This window comes from Accipiter gentilis, chromosome 7 (genome assembly GCF_929443795.1).
Source record: "Accipiter gentilis chromosome 7, bAccGen1.1, whole genome shotgun sequence".
NCBI lineage: Eukaryota > Metazoa > Chordata > Aves > Accipitriformes > Accipitridae > Astur > Astur gentilis.
Genome location: NC_064886.1, coordinates 1,451,375 through 1,472,299, shown reverse-complemented (window position 1 = coordinate 1,472,299; position 20,925 = coordinate 1,451,375). Strand labels below are relative to the sequence as shown.

The 20,925-nt window shown below is 46.5% G+C and overlaps 1 protein-coding gene across 6 annotated transcripts in view; it reads left to right on the top strand.

Moving 5' to 3' along the window:
* The window catches only part of OSBP2 (oxysterol binding protein 2), a 122,453-nt gene that overhangs the window by 13,842 nt on the left and 87,686 nt on the right, over positions 1 to 20,925 (top strand). For 4 of the 6 annotated variants that reach the window (XM_049804101.1, XM_049804100.1, XM_049804103.1 and 1 more), the window contains one exon: positions 16,761 to 16,969. In XM_049804101.1, the coding sequence (XP_049660058.1) occupies positions 16,761 to 16,969 (209 nt within the window). Of the gene's footprint in view, positions 1 to 4,892; positions 4,909 to 14,266; positions 14,303 to 16,760; positions 16,970 to 20,925 lie in introns of those variants that run through there. The other 2 variants (XM_049804104.1, XM_049804105.1) reach the window with 2 other exon arrangements.

The following is a 20,925-nucleotide window of genomic DNA, read 5'->3' as shown; positions in this document are numbered from 1 at the left end:
TTGCCCCTGTGTGTGTTAGCTCTATGCTTGCTTCATCCAGTTTAAGTTGTCCTGATTAGGGAAGAAAAATCTCTTTCTTCTGTCTCAAGCAGTCTAACTTTGAAATTTTTAGAGAGGCAGAGGAGGCAGGCATTTAGAGATGGTAAGCGTTTGATGCGTCTCCTACGGAAATGAACGTTGCTGAGGCTGAGGTCTAAAAATAAACTGTTCCCAGCCCTGTCCCTTTGACGGGAGCTGCTTGGACACAAGCTCTCAGGCACTCAGGGACAGAGGTTTTTAATGCCCTTTATGACGCACCAGGGTCTGGACCTGCAGGGGGGCTTTGGGACCTGCCGGCAAAATCCTTCTGCTTCCCAAGAGCCTGAGCAGCTGGTTGGGTTGGCGTGGGTCTCCTAGCCGAGCAAAGGGCCTCTTTGTGCAAAATGTGGTTTTGCTCATTAATTGCTACTTTGCCTTTGTGGTACGTGTACAGCAGGCTTCTTTGGAAGTCCCTTGGGTTCCCAAAGTGGCTGCTGAAATGAAAGGTAGTGACTTTGAATGAAGTGCTGATGCTGCTTTTGTGGATGTGAAACTTGCCTGCCTGGAGGAGAGGGATGGGACGGCAGCTGATTCTTCTTGAGAAGGTGTGAAGGTGTCCTGTGAAGTGTCATCTGGGAGACTAGTACCTAGGCTTGGCTGTAACCAGAGGAGCATGAAGCTGGTGAGAGCGGAGGGCAGGTCTCAGACTGTGCCGAAGCAGCTAGAGTATTTCTGCATTAAAAAACTCCAAGCATCTTATTGCACCATGGAAGTATTCTTGCAAGACAGTACACTGAAATAACACTGAAAGTCTGGTTTGAGCAGTTGGGAAATTCGCTTAAAGCTGTAACTCATCCTTGTCTGTGCGTGAGAGCAGTCCCTTGTGAAGGTCACTGACTTTGCCTTCCCTCTTGGCCATACGTTTAACTCTTCTGTTCCTGGTAACCCACGGTCAATATCCGTAGGATTTTTGCAGAAAACATATAGCCCCTGAACACTGATCCCAATGCAGAGTATTGGCATGACTCTGATCCCCAAGATAAATCTCTGAAAGCACTGATACGTGCTTTGTATGGTTGTATATTCTTGTGTGCAGGCTAGAGGGAATGTAGTGTCCCTAGTGCCAGGAGCAGTCTGACTGTCTTTCTGGCATTTACTTTGTGAAGGTAAATACAGTAAAACACTGTCACCCTGTGTTTGCTTGTTATTTTTGAGTTTTGTGACAAATTATATGATACAATATAAATTAAATGTAATAATAACAATATATTACTGATAATACAATATATATGATACAATATCTGTGATACAATATAAATCAATTGTATCATATATATATACACACATAAATCATATATGCACGTAAACCCTAAATTTAATACCTTGCTCTAACCATTGTAACATTTTTCTGTGCTTCATCCTTGATTGGCTTGATTGACCCTGATGAGCGGTGTTCATCTAAGTAGGCTGATGGTAATGAAAATGTGACTGTTCAGGAAGAGGTCTGGAGGCACTGATGCTGGAAGACTTGCTTTGGGTATTTGGCCTTGCAGGTGAAGCAGCTGAGATGTCAGGTCTGTCCAGAAGTGATTGGCCAAGGTCATTTGGGCATCTGCCAGTCCGAATCACAGGCCAGGAAGCAGTTAACTCTTGATTTCTATTTAAAAAAACCCACCCTCTTGGCATCTCCTGCAGCTGAAAAAACAGCTGCCAAAATCTTTTTATTTTTTGGGTAGTGCCATAAGGAATGGGAAAGGTCTTACATTGTGTTACACTGCCCCATGCACTCAATTGCAGATATGTTTTAAGATCTTGCATTTTCCCCTCTCTGTTTCATCACTTCTTATGGAAAAAATTGCTGCTCACTGGATTGCTGAGCTCTGCACTCCCCAGGAGCGTGTCCTCAAAGGATAGTCTGATCATTTCATAGATAATGGACATCATGGAGGTACCTTGTATACCTAAGTGTCTCTTTCAGTTTTCAAGTTCATGCTCCCTTCTTCTGCTCAGACTTGGGTAGCAATTTTATGCCCACTACCCAGCCACTTAAATTGGTTCTGAAAGGCAGGCAGCTGCCTACGCTGGTCTCTGTGAAGAAGAGGTAATTGCTACCTACCAAAAGTAGGATATGCTGATTATACAGCTGAACACTTTTTTTTGTTGCGGAATAAAGTTTCTGGGTGGTTGCAGGAGGCCTCTGAAGTTGCTGTTGTCTGCTGACATTAAGTATTTGCCTTGAGCAGAAGCAGCTGCTTGTCATGTTTGGTGAGAAAATGCAACTGAATGAACTGCTCTCCAAATCTGTGCTGGCTGTACACCTAGAAACCAGCCTTCACACTGTACCCTACATAAACCTATAGCAAGGCAATTGCTGAACTGAGGAGTTCACAGTCAAGGGCTGAGAAGCAACAGTTAGGTTGGGTTTTAAATGTGAAGTTTTAGCTTTGTCTTCTTGTGCCTAGGCCTCAAAATAGAGGAAGAAATATGTCTATACAACCATGTGGGCTTTGTGTCTAGATATTTATCTGTAAGAGATACTTCATACAGAGAGAAATTCTGTGCTATAATTTTAGCGTTGTTTGAAAATTGGCAAAAGTCAGAAGTGTGATGTCTTTAAAGTCGTGTTCAAGGTCATAGGCTGTGATTCATGCAGTGTCTCTGAAGAAAATTTATTTATGTTGATGGTAACTTGCATAAACTCGCAGACATGGAAAAATTCTTGGAAGCAAGCTCTTCTATCCACACTTGATCTCAGAAAGACTGGGTAGGTCTTGTGCTCAAAGCAAATACACCCCTCAACTCTGTAGTCTGAAAAACCAGGATATTTTTCCCATGCTGAATATCCTAAGTATGAAAGCACATCGGTGGGATAGGAATAAAAATCGGGTCTTAATGTTGTCTGTGCTGTGCCCTGTGCGCTCTTACGTTCTTTGATGTAGTGGTGAGAAAATATAAACATGCCCTGACTATGGCTGGTCTTTATTCTGATCATTTAACCCAGTTCCCAAGGGCTGGAGAACCTGTGAAAACTTAAAAGCAGAGGCTGTAACAAGAAAAATTACTGCTTGAGGCTCTCATCTGTTGTATTGCATTTATTTCAGCATTCTTGTGCAGTAAGACCATTTGTCAAATTAACCTTGTGTATGGTCATTTGTCGGTTGTTCATGTTTAAAAATGAGCCAGCTAGCACGCAAGTCATGCATCGCCCAGGTCTTAGTTTATACCAACTTCTGTGGAGATGATAGGATCCGGACCAGACCTTCCATAAACTTTTAATTAATGCAATAAACTTGGCAGCAGTACTGCCCACAAATTTTGGTGGGTTTTTCCTCTCTCTGGATCTTTAGCATTTTTGCTTGGAAAGTAATGAAAACAGTAAACTGGGGGGCTTCCTCTGCCATTTTTAGAAGAGGTGAACAGGGTTTCTAACAGGGTTCTCTTCAATGCTGAGTGTGTGCCTGCCTCCGGCGAGGCTGCCAGCATCCCTGCTGGGCTGTAAGCTCCGGGCTCTGTCTGGCAGTTGCAGTTTGGCACTTTTCTCACGCGTGGTTGTAGTTACCAGGACGTACACCTGAACCAAGGTTTTATCTTTGGAAATTACAGCTAGACAGCTAGTCAGAGAAGAACCTAAACGCGAGGAAATCCGGTGTATTCAAAATACAGGTGAGGGAGTGCTGAGGGTGATACTGGCGAGCCTCGTGCTAAAGTCAGCTCTCTGTTTTCCCCAGAAGCTTTTTGTTGTTGTGCCTAATGGCATTACAGTCATCGGCATTGTCGTTGCAGGAGATGCAGCTCCATACAGAGCCCAGCTCGCTGCAGCCTTCCTGCTGCCTGGCCGTATAGCAGTGGCTTTGCTAAAGCTGCTGACCTTGAGTTTTGGATTTTTTGGATGAGATGGACAACTGTGTGTGAAGTCTGGTCTATCAGCTGCAGGCTGACTGCTGTAAGTGGGACGCTTGGGATGCTGGTATGCTTTTAGGGGGTTTCTTTCTGGCCAAGTACTAAGGTATTTTCCCAACCAGATACACTTTGGTTTGCTTGCCCGGCGCAGAGTTCCTTTACAGCCTTTAATTCTGCTTCTGTTAGAAGGGGATGAGTGAAAGCCCCTTTTGGGAAGCTGGAGGAAAGTGTTGCGTTAGAGCAAAGCTGCAGTTGTACAGCATCACACCAGTGTGGAGGGCTTCTCTTGCCCTACAGAACAAGGTGACGGTTCACCCTAAGGAGCAGGTGAAGCTGCTCACCCAAACCAGTGGCTTGAAGAGCTTTCTGGGAGCCTGTGTTTACAGGGCTGATATCCTTATCAGCCAGGGCCACCACCAGTCTCTCCAGAGGTGGAGAGGAGATAGCATGACGTGGTGGGAGGAGTGGGGAAGCTTGTTGGTAACTGTTTTTTTTTTTTTTAAACTTGTTTTATTATTTCTTTTTTTTAATTTTTCATAAAATACCCAACACAAAGTCCCTTTGCCAGACTATATCTTGCACTTGCTGGTCTCCGTGTGGTGGCTTACAGGTTTTTTTTTTCCTGCTGACCACTGCTGAGTTTTCCTGTCAGAAAACCTGCACACGTGTTACAAAAGCTAATCCTGAAGAATATGCATCTGAATAGATTGCTTTTAGAGTATCCTTTTATTTGGGGTGGAAGTCTTGTGGGTGGGAGCCCAGTTGAAGCAGAACATCTCCTCTTTGAAATATCAGGAGAAGAGAACTGGGGCACGTCTATGCATTTTGATGTGGTTCTGATGTTAGCAGTAAAAGCACTTACAAGTCCGTGTGCATTTATATAAGCTTTACACACTGTTTTCTCAGGAAACAAGAGGCCCGGTACTCGGGCACCAGCAGGCAATCTCCAAATATGTATCTGAGCAGGGTGTTCAGCCATCTAGCCAGGAGGTTTGCCACACTTTTATTTAAGAAGCAGGGGGAAGCCTGGGTGGTTTCAGAGACGTTTCAGCTTGGCAATGTTGTCAGTTTTCTTGACCTGGCTATTAGATCTGTATACTTTGCCAGCAGTGAGTTTTCGGAGACTCACTGTTACGTTGAAGATGCCTCTGACCTGGAAGTGCTAACGTACACAAAATGTGCTCATGAGACTTTGCATTAAACCTTTATGGCACACAGTGTCAGGGCTGAGTGCGGTGCCTTGTCCTATACTGCAGCAGTGTGGGTGAGAATCTTTCTGACAAATTACCTTCCTTGAGCTCCCTTATAGTTTTTTTTTTTCTGTTTTGTGAAGCTTGAAGAGACAAGGTCTATTTGTAATGATGCGAAGCAGAAGCATCTTCCAGATTTTTCCTTGCAAAGGCTTGCCCTGCACTGGAGTAGGTGTTGCAGCCAAACTAAAGTGGCAAAGCAGTGGAGAAAGGAGTGTGAAATCCAGATTGCTTCTCTTACTGCATCCATCTATTTACAGGAGAGATTGACAGTAATGTCACTCCTAAACCCTTGCTTGGCGACAATGTGCGGTGTTGACTGAGGCTCACTGGTGTTGGGTCCCATGTGCGGGTAGTGGCTTGTCCCAGAAGCCGGCTTGGGAAACTGCTGGATGGGTCGGGGCGGGGGAAAACTGTCTCGTGATCTGTGGAGGCGGTGGGTGCCTGAGCTGCAGGCATCCCTCCGGCTGGCGAGGATTGCAGCCTGGATTGCAGATTTTTTGCCTTAAATCTGATTGTTGCTAATCTGTTTCCATTCCAACTGCAGCCAGTTGCAGATTAATCGGCCTTTAAATAGAAGTAAATCATATCTTTTTGCAGAAATCTCAGTACAGCACTTGCTGTATGCTTGTTTGGGTTTTGTTTGTGATTTGGTAGGCTTGGTGAAGGGAAAAAGAGGAAGGAAAAAAAAAAATCTGAGCTCTTTGTCATGTGGAGCTTGCAGTTTGAGATCTGTGCTGAACCAGCTTGTGACACGCTGAATGTGAATACTGCTTACTGTGTGAGCTGGGAAAATACCTCACAAGCCACGCGCCTGCTTTCTCTTGGGCATTTCTGTTCTGGAATTGAGTCATCGTAAAAATCCCTTTTCCTTGAACCAAGGGAGTGTAATAACCCCAAGAGGTTTGGTGTCCATGCTTACATCCCCTAACTTCAGGCATGTGAGCTTTTGGCCTCAAAATAAAACCAGTTTTTAAGTGCTTTTTGGAATTTCTTGTGCATAAAATTGAATGCAGAGATTTCACTGGCTTTATACCGCCAATTATTTTGAACAAAGGGTGTGCAAAATCTCAGTTTATGGGGAAACTTGCCATGAAGCGCTTGTGCAGAGGGGTTTCTGTAACCAAGCGATGGGGCTGCTCTGCATGAAATACTTCAAATCTTCCTGTATCAAGGACACGATGCCAGTGTCTGTGAAATCGAGCACCAGATTTCAGCGTGGATTAACTGCTCGGGCTCAGAGGACCCCGAAGTAGCAGCAGTGTGAGGCTGGAAACTGGTGCCGAGGTGGGGAGGGAACAGCTGGCTGGTGCGGGCGATGCTGGGGAGGTGGCGGTGGCACAACAGCCTTTTGTTGGCAGGGCGAGACGGAGAGCGCGGCTTCTGTCCCTGCGCCCTGTGGAAACGCCGGTGGGTGCTGGCCGTGCCGCCGGTGTCACCGAAGGATTGGAGAGCTTGACCTAATCCAGATAGGCTTGTTAGACTATGAATTCTGCATGGAAATCCTCATGCGTTGTCCAGAGTTGGTTTGTGCTTTCTGGAATGCAAGCAGAGAGCAGCATCCTGTGGGAAGAGCAAACCTTGCTGTTCAGCCGCCTGGCAGACGGGCACAAGTGGCCTTTCCTGCACCATGAGGGCTCATCTTTTGTACTGCCCCCCACTCCTGGTAATGAAACAAAATCCCCTGAGAGAAATTTCCATCCTCGGTTAATTATGAAGAGGATCAGTCTGATTACCCTTGTGGACTGTGGTCATTGTTCTGCATCATTTTCAAAAAAAAAAAGAAGAAAAAAGCTGCTGAAAGTATTTCAATGCATTGCTCTTATTGTGAGCCAGGCCGAGTGTAAATCCATTCGGTATATCTTCTTTTCTGTCCCCATCTATTGCATTGCCCAATTCTGCTTATTTTATTTCCCTGCCCTTGATTTCTGTTCTTGCCTCTGCCTACAGCAGTCTCTGCAGCTTACTCTAAAGGGCATTTCCCAGTTATGCAGCTGGTATAAATATTTCTTTATTGCTCCAGAGTCCTTAACTCAGTTAATGATAGAATATTTTCCAGTGTGATGGGAAAATGAAATGAATAAACTGGTTTCAACTTAGTCCGTGAAAGATACAGTAGGAAAAATAGGTCTTAATCTCTGAGTCAGGTCAGAGGTCAGTGGTGTAAGAAGCAGCGAGGCTGTCATCTGTGAGGCTTTCCAGTTTCTTTCTCTTGCAGGGGGGACAGGAGTTAAAAAAGCGGTTTTTGTCTGAACTTCTGAATGTTTCCAGCTTGCCATATAGTGGAGGAAGCAAAGGCAGAGTTGAGAGTGGTCCCTGTGTAATTGGGTGTGGAGTGATAAGAGGGGTCAAACATCTGCACTTTGGCCACCAGAGAACAGTTTTCATGTTGTGCACAAGGTTAATGGAAATGAAATAATCTTCTTGTGGTACAAACATGAGCATGAGAGGTCTGCACAATTTCTATATTAAATGCCTGTGTTGTTTTGAAATATTGGTAGAAATAGCAGCAATTAGCAGACTCAGCCAGGGATGCTTTGCAGCCATTTATAGTTGGGTTTCCTACTTTGTTTCTGCTGATGTACCACTTCTCTATCAGAAAAACGCCCACGTTTAAATGAGTTTTGATATGCATTTGTTTTTTTTCTGGTAGTTACAACAATACCTGCCCTGTTTCACCAGTGTGCCCATGGTCATGCAAGGTAGGAGCACAGCAATCTGTGCCTGTGTCTTGGACCGCTGTGCTTTGCAGGGGGTGATGCTTTTCCACAGCCCTCCGCAGAGAAGCCCTGCAGTCTTCCTGGGACTGGGATGTGCCGAACTGCTCCCCACGTGCACGTGCTGAGGACTTACTTCCCCCCCCCCCGGGAGGGAATAGGCTGTTGGGGAGCCCTAAGCAGATGCAGGAACAGGACTGTTCTCTCTAATTGGGGGAAGTGCCTCCTGTATTGCCTTGCAGTCCATCTGTTATGCTATGTGTTTCTCTTGCCTTGCTCTCTTCTTGATAGATCAGGATGGAAATGTTTATCCTCATTGTCTTGCTGAGAAAACTGGGGAATGGATATGAAGCCTGCTGATGTTTACCCAGTGGCGTGTGATCGCTAAGCTGTAGGGTGATGCTGGGCTGGCTGAATTTGGTAGGGTGGCTAGGGCAGCTGGGATGGAGGTGTTCAGGGATGGTTGACAACAGTTGTCTTGCTGTAGCACCCTTCAGTTCTTGGGCTGTGAGTTCTGATTTGGGTCCTTGAGCTGCTTTGACACCAGAGGTGTACTGGCATCTCCAGACCAACATGTTTATCAATCCCATCCTTTCTGGATCTCCTTGTGTGTTGGAGAGTGCCCTGAGATGTTGGGTCTGTGCTGCAAGGGTGCGGTGTTTACTTCTGGCTGTGTTGGATTGGTTTTGGGTGTGATCTGCAGTTCCAGTGCAGAAGCCTAGATTTGTAATTTTGTTGAGAGATGACAGCCAAAAAGTGTTTCTGAGTTCCTGGCTTTTCAAATACAGTGTGGTGGTGGGGCTCACTGGGGAAGCTCCTTGAGATGTCTGTTCGCCAGCTCCAGAAATGGACTTGTATCCAGCTTCATGCCATGTGCGTAGTGGCAGTGTAGCTCTAAGGTCTCTGTACTTCACATCCAGAGACTCAGAAAAAAACCCAAACCGCAAATAATTTCACTCTCTTCTGTGAAAGGCTGTGATTTTCCTTTTAAAACTTTTCATATCTTTCTTATTTTCTCCCTAAATCCTTCATAACAGAGGACAAGCCAGGAACATCCCCCATGGCAGTGAACCGTTTGGCTCTGTCCCTGTGCTGTGTTGATCATCCCAGCCAAAGCACATGAGCTGCAGGAACAGGTTGTCACGGTGTTGCCAGCAGTGCTGGGGAGGCTGTTTCTGGACCTACACTCAAAAGTGAAACGTGGACAGTAAAACTTCCTTGCAAAACTTCAGCTGCTCATTGTGAGCTGTTACAGCTCAAGTAATCATTGAGGAGGAAAAAAACCCCAAGAAGATTGCACAGCAAGAGCAGAAAGATTTTCCTGTAAATGCTATTGAAATTGGAAAATATTTCCTGGTTGGTAAGCAGTGACCAAGCAGCTGAGTGATAACCTGGCAAATGGTCTAGTGTGTCTGCTGATATCCCTTGCCTGTTGCCAGGGCTGTAGCTCACAGCAGATTTCTGTTTAAAGACTTGGTGCTGCGTTCCCAAGTGAAGAATGACTCAGACGACTGCTTGTGAACCGTGCTGGCTTTAGCATCCTCACTTATACTGGGGGTGAATTCTCTTAAGTGTGTGGTTGGAGACTTGGAGGTTCAGATGCAGCCTCTAAAGTACATGCCCAAATTTTACTTGTTGTGGCGTAACTGCAGTGAGCGAAATGCCAAGGTGAAGGTCACGCTGGAATAGGGAAGACAAGAACATGTGAGTCTTTAAATGCTGCTCACCTTGTGCTTCTCCGAGGCTGTCATGGGGAGGTGGCTGTGGCCGTCAGCACGGGGACAAGTTTGAGCCTTGCAGTGACCTACTTTTACACTGGAAAGCAGAACGGCTGTAACAGTGATAAGATGGGAATCTGGCATTTAAGTTGTAGAATCAGGTGCGTTGGTTACTGAGGCTTATAGCAAGAAGATGATTTTGAGATTATAGGAGAGGTCTCTAGGAAGAGGGAGTGAGCCTACTTCGGGAGGTAATTTTTCTGGGTGTAATTTAAACTGTGTTTGTATTTTTCTGTAAAGGTGCCTAGCAATACGGAGTGATGCTGGAACCCATAAGCAGGCAGTATTGGCCCTCCCAGCTTAGGATGGAAGCCTCAGGCCAGTGTTTGTGTAGCATCCTGCTGAGTTTTTTGTGGATAAGCCGGTTTGGAGAGCTGCGCACTTGCCAGCCTTCATGTTTTTTAGCACCCTCGTGAAGCTGGATGCTTGTAGCCAGGATGTAACGTACCAAGGTGCCTACATGTGTCATACCTGCTCTGCTCGGTTGAACTGAAGTAGCTCTTGAACTGCCAGGGTTGCAGCTGTATGCTCTGGTCTCAGAATTGGGCTGCTGTGCTCTCCCTGACCTCCTTGTCGGTGCTCAAGCTATAAAGCATGCTGAAATACTGCTGGTTGCCTGGAAAGTGAGTGCTGTGCAGAGCAGTCTTGGTTCCCTGCTGGGGTTCTTTGCCTGATCCTGTTTGCGAGAAAAGAAGTTGAGTTTTAGGAGAGACGAAGCTACCCAGAAATGGTGTTGAGCCTTGCTGGTGGAAAGGAAATCTTAGCAGAGACATTCCACAAGCATCTGTCGTGCTTGCTTGCTTTAAGTGAACCATGTTTGGGAGCAGAGTGTGAGCTGGGGCTGTTTATTGCTTGCTGTGTCCTATTAACTTCCAGCAGAGCCACACAGTTATAGTTACAAAATCCATATGAGCAACATCTTACCAGCATCTGAAGCTAAATCTTTGGCCGTTACGATATCACTGAAACCAAAGCTGTGGAGCTAGTAGATGAAAAACATTTTATTATCTACTTTTTCACCACCTTCTCTTTGCTCTGTTGATAAATCTGTCCTCTGAGCTCTTACAGAGGAATTTCATTGTTTTATATATAGTAAGATTTCTTACAGTCATTGAAAAGTGGGAGCATCTTTCTTTTGCGTAGCGCTGGCATACTGAGCAGCCTCGTGTAGCTCAATTATTCCTTCAGAACTGGAAAGCAGGTCTTTAGATTGTGATTTGCTCTTCTTTTATTGCACTATGGCATGTAGCTGATCTGTCAGGCTGCAGAATATGGGCTGCTAAAATTTAGACTCCAGGAGTTTTATACGAAAGCCTTTTTAAGTAACTGATGTTGCTAAGTTGTCTTGTCAAGCTCTGTATGTTTAGATTTGTGGTATTAAAGTAGCTGAAGCAGCTTCTTCAGTCCAAAAAAAAAAAGAGAAATGCTGCAAATAATATTTTAACAGCAAGAAGATCTTTGAAGGTTTTTGCAAAATCCGGCATTCTGCAAATGGCTGTGGTATAAGAGCTTTGCTGTACTTGTGGGTAGGGTGCCTAAGTGATGATGCCATTCTGAAATTTCTATTACTGTGTCCTATGTGCTGTCGAAATAAAAAAAAGTAAATATGGCTGTATTCAGAGCAGCATCTTCTGACAGCTTTGACAAAATCTGTGCAGGAATTGGGACCTGTGTATCCAGAGCAGGTTTGACAGCTGAAATAGGGATCTGCTGACATCATGATAAAGTGTATTCATGCTTTTAGAGTAAGAAATCTGCTTTCTGATGATCCTAATGCATCCATGAGCAGTGCTGTTCTTGCCACAAGAATGATTTTGGGAATAAACCATGACGTCTGTCTCCACAGGTCATGGCCTTTTTTGTCTGGAGCCATGTGCCCGAGCTGTGCAGCCCCCGGCAGGGCACGGTAGCCTGTGCCTTGGTTAATAGCTGCAGGCTTGCATGGAACTTGCCCTGGCTTTGAAGATCTCGCTGCTGTGCTCTGTTGGGGAGAAGGGGTTATATTCACCCAGGATGTTAGGTTTCCCCTTGCTGGATGGGAGCTTTAGTCTTCCCTGCTTTTTTAACACCTGCAGGTATTTTTTATTTTTTTTTTTCCTCATGTTGCATAGCCCCTCTTGCTGTGTGTGTTGGCAAGGGCTGTATGCGAGGCAGTCCTCTTCCGTCTCTCCCACGCACAGCTATAATTTTATGTCTCTGAAGGCGAATCCCATCAATTAGCTCTGTGAGGGAGCAGCAAAAAAATCCCAGATATTCAGCTGCATCCACCTCTGTGTGGCCTATGTCCACGTTTAACCTCCCTTTAGCTTTTTTGCAGCCGGCCCACGTGCTTTCCCATATGTGCAGTGCTCAGATTAATGCAAAAAGTTGAGAATCAGAAAATCTGCCTCGATCACGTTATGCAATAGTTGAGCTGCTAGTGGTGAATAAGCAGATCCATCTGACCACGAGTGCTTCTGAAGGGCACCTCTTATTTTTTTCCAGCATGCAGACAGAGGAGATTGCTTGCTTGTTGGCTCAAGGCTGGGTCAGGCGCCTGCCTCGTGTGTGGGTGCTGATTGATAAGAATTGATTCCCATGCACATTGGCAGAGGAAGGTAGCTTAAAGAACAAAAACCTGTACTGAAACTGTTTTCTTGGGTGGGAGAGCAAGACTGATTAAGATGACTTAAATTGATTTAGTGAAGTCACTTGGAGACCTTTTGTGTAGAACAGAAATTCATTTTAGCCGTTGTCTCAAGGTGGAAAGTAATCCTTCCTGGGAACACATCAGTATGTGCTGCGTCACAAGGAGGATGACTTTGGAAATGAAAACTGGTGCTTGATTTCATTTTGAGCCAAATTCACCCCCTGTGAAGCAAACATAACCACACTGTACCTTGGGTTTGAACTTAACCTGTGGTGCCGTGAGACATGGACCGTAAGTCCTGAGGAGATACCAAGAGGCTTTCGTTTCTGCTCGGCTTCTGTGGGTGTCGAGCTCAGGTGTGGCCCTAGGTTAAATCTGTTCTGCAAAACAGTCAGGGCTGAGATGATGAGAGAAGTTCTTGGAATACCATAGCTGGGGTTGCAGGGATTTGGGGATTTGAGGTCATGTTCAGCCAAAATGGCTTCCTTCTGCGTAACACGCAACCCCAGCAATAAGGTTGGCAGTGAGTATCTTTCTGGATTGCTGCCTGTTCTCCTTTGGTAGGGACCGTATCTCTATCCCATAATGAACTCCAATCTTTAAAACAACTCTAGGCTATGTGTGTAAGACCTCCTTCAAGAGATCTAGAGACTCTTGCCTGGTGATGCGTTCCTTGGGGAGCAAGAGCCAAGGTCTTGCTCTCCTGCCACATCAGCTTGTGGAGTGGGGCCAGAAGATTCAGGAGCCCGTGGTGGCTTTTACAGATGCCACATGCTGACTGCGTTGGTAATCAAAGATAGCTGTACCCCTGCCCGTGTGACATGATGGGGCTGTCGCTGTGCTCAAGGCCACGGAGAAGGAAGCAACATGCAAACCACCTTGAACCTTTCAGGAATTAAGGGTGATGCTCCTGGCACGTAGGGATGGTCTTGTACTTGCCGAGCTGGTGTTTCGTGTCATCATGTGAGCTTCCAGTGCTCAGCAGCTGATGGCTTGTTCAGCTTCTGGCTTTAAAGACGTGACTTGATTTTAAAATTTTGGGAAAGCCGTGACCAGTGACCACTTTTGGACTTCAGTGCATTTATGAAGGTGTCATTAGTGACCTGAGAGTTAAGAAGAGCTGTGCAGCAGGGTGATGGGTGGCTGCTGTTGAGATGGAGGGAGGCTGTTAGTGGTGGAAAAAAGGAGTAACTGGGAATGCCCTAATAAAATGTGAAGCTGAATGAAGATGGGGAGGATTCTGTGTGTACAGGGGGATCAGGGTCAGAGGGAGGAGAGACTTGGCATTGCTCTGTGAGGATCAGCAAAGACATCTGCCCAGCTGAGGCACCTTACATCCACGTGAGGATGAACTATGACTTTTTGGGTCTGGGGGTGCCGTATTTTTAGGAGCAAATAGCTGGGTTAAGACACCTTGGATAAAGAAGCAAGGAAGGGAGAAAAATAGTGGAAGGGTGGTGGAGAGAGAGACATGGGACTTTTGAAACAGAGCTTTATAACTGGTGATTCAAGGCTGTGAGCAAGGGTGGTTTTCTGCTTCTGGAGCCTAAAGCAGCAGTATGCATCTGGGATGAGGTCTTCTCAGTGTTAGGTGCTTTATCATGCAACAAATAGCCTTGAAGCCTTCAAAACCAGTTAGAAGTGTTCTCCCCCCCTTGTGTACTGTTTGGAGAATACTTCAAGTAACAAGGTTGAACTTCTTTAAGAAGCACTATGGTGCATGAGGAGCACCAGTTCTTTGCTGGACCTTGTGCTCTGAGTTACTTCACTGCCCTGAGCACATGATTTCGGGAGGGTCACCCTCACGCACGGAGCTCACGCCAGCTGCTTCTGGCCAATGCAAACTGCTCTGTAGAATGCCGAGGCTGATGAGGTGTGATAAGGCAAGAGCCTGTCCTGCCACTGAACCTGGTGGTTCCCTCTACCCCGGGGCAGCGTCCATCCTCAAGAATTGAGGAATGATGGACTTGAGGACTGTGCTGCTAGGCACAGTGGGAAGGAAAGGAGCAGGTAATTTCTACAAATGACTGTGATTCCTCCTGCTACTGCAACTCAATGAGCAACTGTGTAGTAATGTATTCTGCTGAAATGCTAGCAAAATCCTTGCAATGATTCTGACATCTACCCGATTCCAGCATGTCTTAATGTCAGGAAAAATGTTGGGGAGAGGACTCTAGAAATGACTTGGACAACAGGCATTTAAAAGTACATGAGGCTCATATATCCTATGATAGCATCATCCTGCTCCTATCTCTTTCCTCCAGGATGATCACCTGGACTTAGGGGTATTTAGGGTCTTTAAAACTCTCCTAGCACATTTGATATGGGTGAAAATGGTGAACATGCTGGGCAAGATTAAATTGTGCCATGGGAAGTGATAGCCAGAAGTAGAAGGGAGGAAAATGTGAAGGACCTGAATTTTCTAGTGTTAATTGTGTCTGTTCTACATAAATTCTTTAATGAGGTTGGTAGTATGGACAAGCTGGGAAGGATCCCACCTTGCTGTGCAGCATAAATGCAAGGTGGTAAGTGGTTCATGGATGCTGGGGGCGAAGTATGGAACATTGTGGACCCAGAAGTGGCCTAATGACAAGTGTGTTTATTGTAGTCCCGCTTTCAGGGAGGGATAAGCAGTGTGGTAAGAGGGAGAGGGCTCTGGGCAGCGGGAGGGGGGTCAGGGTGGGTAGGAATGGGGATTGAGGGGTGGGTATGCAGCAGAGCTGAATGGGATGGGAAAGAGGATGGACAAAATAAAGTAAAAGATGGAGTAAATTACATGATGGGTGGTAAAAGATGGAAAAATGCAGTGAGGATCAAGGAAAACACTCTGGATTCATCCTGTCCAAAGGTCCTGGCTTCCAGGTACTGCTCAGCCCTTCCTGGCTGGAAGAACCCTGGGGGTTACAGCCACTGTACCCCATGGCTGGAGAACATGCAGCCCCTGGGATGGGAGTGGGGCGGTGGAAGCCGGTGGTTGTCATGCTTGCCCTGGAGTTGGTGGGGTTTGTATGGAGTTGGTGGGGTTTGTATGGAGTTGGTGGGGTTTGTATGGAGTTGGTGGGGTTTGTATGGAGTTGGTGGGGTTTGTATGGAGTTGGTGATGCTGTCAGCTGTGCCTGCGCTGGCTGGTCTGAGCGTGTTTGCTGGGTTGGTGGGAAATCCTGAGGACGCGCTGGCTCAATGCTTGTAGAGCTATTTTGGGCATCTGCAATGCAGCAGTGGGTGTAGAGGCAGTTTTGGGGACTACTTGGGCCTTTATCTTTGTGCCCAAGTGCCTTTAAAAACCTAGTCTTTGCAATTCTTTTTTTTTTTTTTTAAAAAGTGACTTTAGTTGCTTCTGAAAACACTATATTAAGTAATGTTTTAAGAAGTGGCTGTGAGTTTCTATGTGGCTCTTCCACAGCTCGTATGCTTTGAAAAGTCCAAATGTCTCTGTGTGCAAGAAGGCAGCTCTCAGCCAGTGTGACACTGCTGCTTTGGCGAGCAGGCAGCGTGGGACCAGCTGCTGTCCTGGGGTGCAAGAGCTGGCGATGGGAAAGAGGAAAACTAATAAATAAAATTTAAGTGATCATTTCAGCTTTGATAAAGCTAAAAGCCCATGGAGAGCTAAGAATGTCTGAAGATGTGGAAATACTTTTGTGCTAGAGAGAGCAGCAGCTGTCGTGGATGCTGGAAGGGTCATTGCTTTGGGGCGACCTGCTGTTCGTTGTCCCTAGCTGGGACCAGCAGAACTGTGGTGTGGGGCAGGGACAGGCTGGGGGGCCTTTGGCCCCTGGACATGAAGTCCTGGGTGCAGCTGTCAGTGGTGGGATGGTCATGGGTTAAGGCTGCTGCAGGGTGGGTTCTCCCTTTTTTGCCCAGCTGGTGTGGAAGGAGGGCTGTTGCTTTGGGAGGTTAGCCCCAGGAAAGCCTTTTGCTCATCTGGGTGAGCCTAGTGAAGTACTAAGCAGTTTTGCCAGTAGTAAAGGTGTTTTAACAGCTGAAGAGGAATTGTGCTGCTTTAATTTGCCTTTGCATGCACGATCTTATCACACCTAGATGAAAGACAATGATTGAAGGGAGAGGATATAAAGAGCCACAAAATACTAGATGCTGGAGGTGGGATAGCAGAGAGAAGGGAAAAAAGCAGCAATGCAAATGAGACGAGAAAGGTCAGTGATGGTGTGCAGTTGGTAATTTTACTTTTAGGGCAACCAGAAGCAATTGGCCCAGCAGGATGTGAAACCAGCAGCCTAAATGCTGGGGGTGATGTTTGTATGAGGGAGCAAGGTTGATGCAAATGCTGCAACCCTGTCCTTATTTTTCTGTTTGAGGAGCTTGTCTAGCCTTGGTGGCTTTGATGGGCTTGCTGCCTGCTCTGGATGTTTCTGTGGGTCTCTGCTGCACGGGAGGGTGCATCGGTGGCGTTTTGGGGACAGGCTGGGTGCAAGGGGGACTGACACTTCCTTTTCCCTCTATTCCCATGCAGGACGCAGGCAGAAATGGCCCACACGTGTCGCGGGACCATCAACCTGTCCACAGCTCATATCGATACGGAGGACTCTTGTAACATCGTGCTTTCCAATGGGGGAAGGACATACCACTTAAAGGCGAACTCGGAAGTGGAGAGGCAGCGCTGGGTCACGGCCCTGGAGCTGGCCAAAGCGAAAGCCATCCGCATGAGGAACAACCAGTCAGGTAGAGTGCGTCTTAGCGTGCAAACATGCAACTGGATTCTTTTTAAAAATCTCCTTGTAAACCAGCTCTTCTGTGCTTGCTAAATTGTGCAGAAACCCTGGCAGATACTATTTCATATGCAATTAAAAATAGCTGATGGTTTCACAGACACACAAAGGGTTTTAAACAATACTGTGTGCACCAAGTGTCATCTCGTCTGGTTATACAGCATTGAACATGTTTTTAAAGCCCCTGGTAATGACTGTAAATTATAGGGAGCCAGTAAAAATGGAATAACGATGATTCTTCTGGAAGGCAGGATGTATGTGCCTTTCTCCTGGAGACTTTGTGTTGTTCTGTGTGGACTGGGAATGCTTTAAGCAGCACTAAATGCAGTGGTCAGTGGCACTACAGGGAACAGCAGTTCACAACAAAGTGCCAGAACCATGCCTTATTCACCCATAGCTTAGGATAGTTTGGTAGATGAATGACACGTACATTTAGTTGAGCTGCCTCCCTCCATGCATATTTCTTCTTCTCCCTCCTACATGCGCTATGCTGTGGTATTTTTTTTTAGTGTATGTTTGGGACAGCTGCATTACGTAAAACTGTCGGAGCCCTGTGCCTGTTATGCAGCTCCTCCCCAGAGTGTCATTTTTACTGCTCCATTGTGTAATGGATTGAGTAGGTGCTTAGCAAACAGAATATTTTAGAAAAATTTCAATGGTCATAACTCTTCTGGGATTAACATTTGGTTTTCTTGCACAAACAAGTATGGCTTCAAGTTGCAGAATACGAAACCCATGAATGTATTAAAAAGCTGGCTACCTCCTGTCTTAAAATAAAACCGCTCTCAGATCTTATCTTGAATGCTGGAAATCAGGCCTTATATGAGAGAAAAGATGTAGCGAACACCTGATTTTGTAATGCTCTTAAAATGAAAATGTAGCTTCAGAAAATGCCCTAAATGTTTTAGAAAGGGGGTGTGTGAAAATGAGACCGGGGAAAGCTGTGGTAAGGTATTTGTTGCACAGCCTGGGGTTGCTTTGGTTCAGTGCTTATGTAGCATCTCACTGTCCTGGTCCAGCTTTAGGCTTTCGGACACCTGCAGATGCCGCTCTGTGCTATCAACTGCAGGGAGTATGCATCTGTAGGCACAGTGTTTGTGAAGCTTAGCTTTCAGAGTCACCACCGAGGAAGGTTGTGGTTGGTTCAGTGCATCAAGAAAAAAAAACCTCTGCTTCCCCGGGGGAAATGCTGCTGTGTGCACACCAAAACCACAATGTGCTGTGGCGTGACTGCGGGGTGCAGCTCTCTGTCTGAGTGGCGGTCAAGGCTGTGGATGGAGACGACTTTCTAATCCTGCTGGCTTACGAAAACACAGTCAACATAAAAGTAGTGTAAGGACATTTTTGGAAGGCAGCGTGTTAATGTTTTTGTCTGTGTACCAGTGGGATGGTCATTTGGGATGCTGGCTGCCAGGGGCATTGCACAGGCAGAGTCTGTGCTTAACGTAATGTTTTGTAGAGAGCAGCAGAATGCCAGAGCACCAACGGTTTGACTTGCAGGAGAATAAGCCCCCAGTCCTGCACTAATGTGGTCTGACTTGTGTATGACCTTGTGAGACAGCTAATTATACAAAAGTTGATTAGTGTGTGAGCCACTTACCCATTTCCCATAATTGTTTAAGTATGCTGTGTTCCGGGGCACTAGCATCTACTGATTTAATTACATAAAGTATTTTGACCTCTCTGTCCCTTAATATTGCAGCTCTGGAGTATATGTAAATACTGATGGAGAATACAGCCAACTGAGGAGAAGATGGAAGTTTTCTAGGCACATGTGTTCTGCCTGGTGGAGCATGACATTGTACCAGGTCATGGCTGTAATGAGCAGGGTGTGATGGCTGTCGGTCCTGTGAACATCACTTATCCCATAGCAGGGAGCGAGTGCTTTAGCTGGGTAGGTGTTTGGAAAAGGATCTTGGATGTGGGATGAGTCGGTGCGTGCCTTTACCTTCACCTTTCCAAACATCGGGCTGTGGATGATGGCAGGGCAGGCATGGAGCGGTGCAGGCATTCGGCTGCTGAGCTCCCACCCAGCCCGGGGCTGCAGGAGGATGTCAGCGATGCTGCCCCCAGAGTCACGCGCGGTTATTTTGGTTTGTGTCTTTACATAAAAATAGCAAACGCAGAGACTTCCTGTCTTAAGGCTCTGGATGTGCTGACTTACTAACTCCAGCGAGCCCAGACTGTACTTTCAGGGTAAGGACAGTGCAGCAGCAGTGCTGATTTGGCTGCGGAGGCTCGTTCCTGCGCTGCTTCGCAGTTGTGCTGACTCAGCTGTTTGCAGGGCAATGCTGTGATCTAGGTCAGGGAGCTGATGGGAGATAAAAACCAAACCAAACTCTTGTTTTTCCAAGCTTTTCTGATCTGGTCCGAGGGGATAAGATACCCTGTAAATGAGTGCTGAATCCTTGTGCTGTGGAATTAGAGCTGAAGACATTGGTGAATTACTTTACACTTTAATGTTCACCTGGCTGATGATGTTTTGTCCCAGTGAGATCTTTTAATTAAGATAAAGAATGAATGTGTGTTAGGTTTGACTGTTTTGCTTGAATCGAAATAAAATTCCTAGCGTTGTGTCCCTATGAGTGCTGGGCATTGCGCAGAGCCCTGGGGTGGGTGAGTACAAGTGGAGGGAGGAGGCTCTGGGTTTGCTGAAGAAGTCCCTAGGTCCTTCAGGTCTGCTCACGTGGGGTTGACTCCTTTTATCCTGAGTGATCCCCAAAACCCCTGTGTTTCCCAGGGCTGCTCTGCAGAGCTCAGGTCGATGCATTGGGGCTGTCTTGGCCGGTGGGCACGAAGGGTGGTGAGCAGCCACAGGGATTTGTGCCGGCAAAGGTGGAGCATCGGTGGCTCTGGGAGGCCCAGAAGACTGGGAGAGCATTGTAGTGGGCAGATGAGGAGAGAGAAGCAGGTTTGTATCTAATGCTGCCTGCCTGTATGGGGAAGGACATGAGGAGCATCCTTACAGTGATCCCCACTCACGGACGCTGCCTGCTGCCCTGCCTGCTGGAGGGGAATGTGGTGGGAGCCCATCCTTGGCATTCCCTGCTGGTGCTCAGGAACGTGGGGGACCTGGTGGAAGTGGCACTTCTGGGGAGGAGATAGCTGGGCTCAAGTCAGCTGCTTCTGAGGTGCCTCCAGCTGATGAGCGCTGGGGCGGTCTCACATGCGGAACAGCTTTTCGGCTCCGTACAGTTTTCAGCAGGCAAGGAGCACCGAGGAGAGGGAAGGGGGTGTCCTTGCTTCCTGGTGCTCTAAAAAAAAAAAAAAAAAAAAAAAGCCTGACCTCTTTTTGGAAATGTTTTAAAGATGAGCCATACTTTAGTTGCTACTGAAAATAAAACATGCTTGAGCGTAAGCTGGGGTTCTCCATTCATTTGTGTTTCCGCATAAAGCAGCGGTCCCTTGCTGCTTTCCTGGCATTTGAGATTTGATGGAGTCTAGTACTGGCAAATTGGGTTAACTCTGCAAATATATATTGACTAGCGGGAGACTTATTTTAGGGTGGATGAAGAGAGTCTCTTTTCTCCCAGTAGTTCTCCTGAAATAAACAAAAGCATTTTTAACTTGACTACTGGCTAGCTCGAGCTGTGCACTGAGATGCCATTTTCACAGGACTGATTTTCATTTCTATTTTTAAGAAATAGCAAAACCTATACACAAACCATGTATGAGATGGGAGACTTTGCTGTTCCCTCTTGTGCCTAACTGAAGGAGCTCTGGTTTCCCCTCTACCCGGTGCGTAGCTGGGACTATTTTGGTAATAAGCCGTGAGCTGGGACATGAGTAAGTACTGATAGATGTCAGGTGAGAAAGCTCACTGTCCTCATCCTGCTTCACCAGTGAGAAACCTGCCTAGTGATACTGGGTGGATTAGTGGCAGAAAGCGAGAGCAGAGCTGAGTTGCTG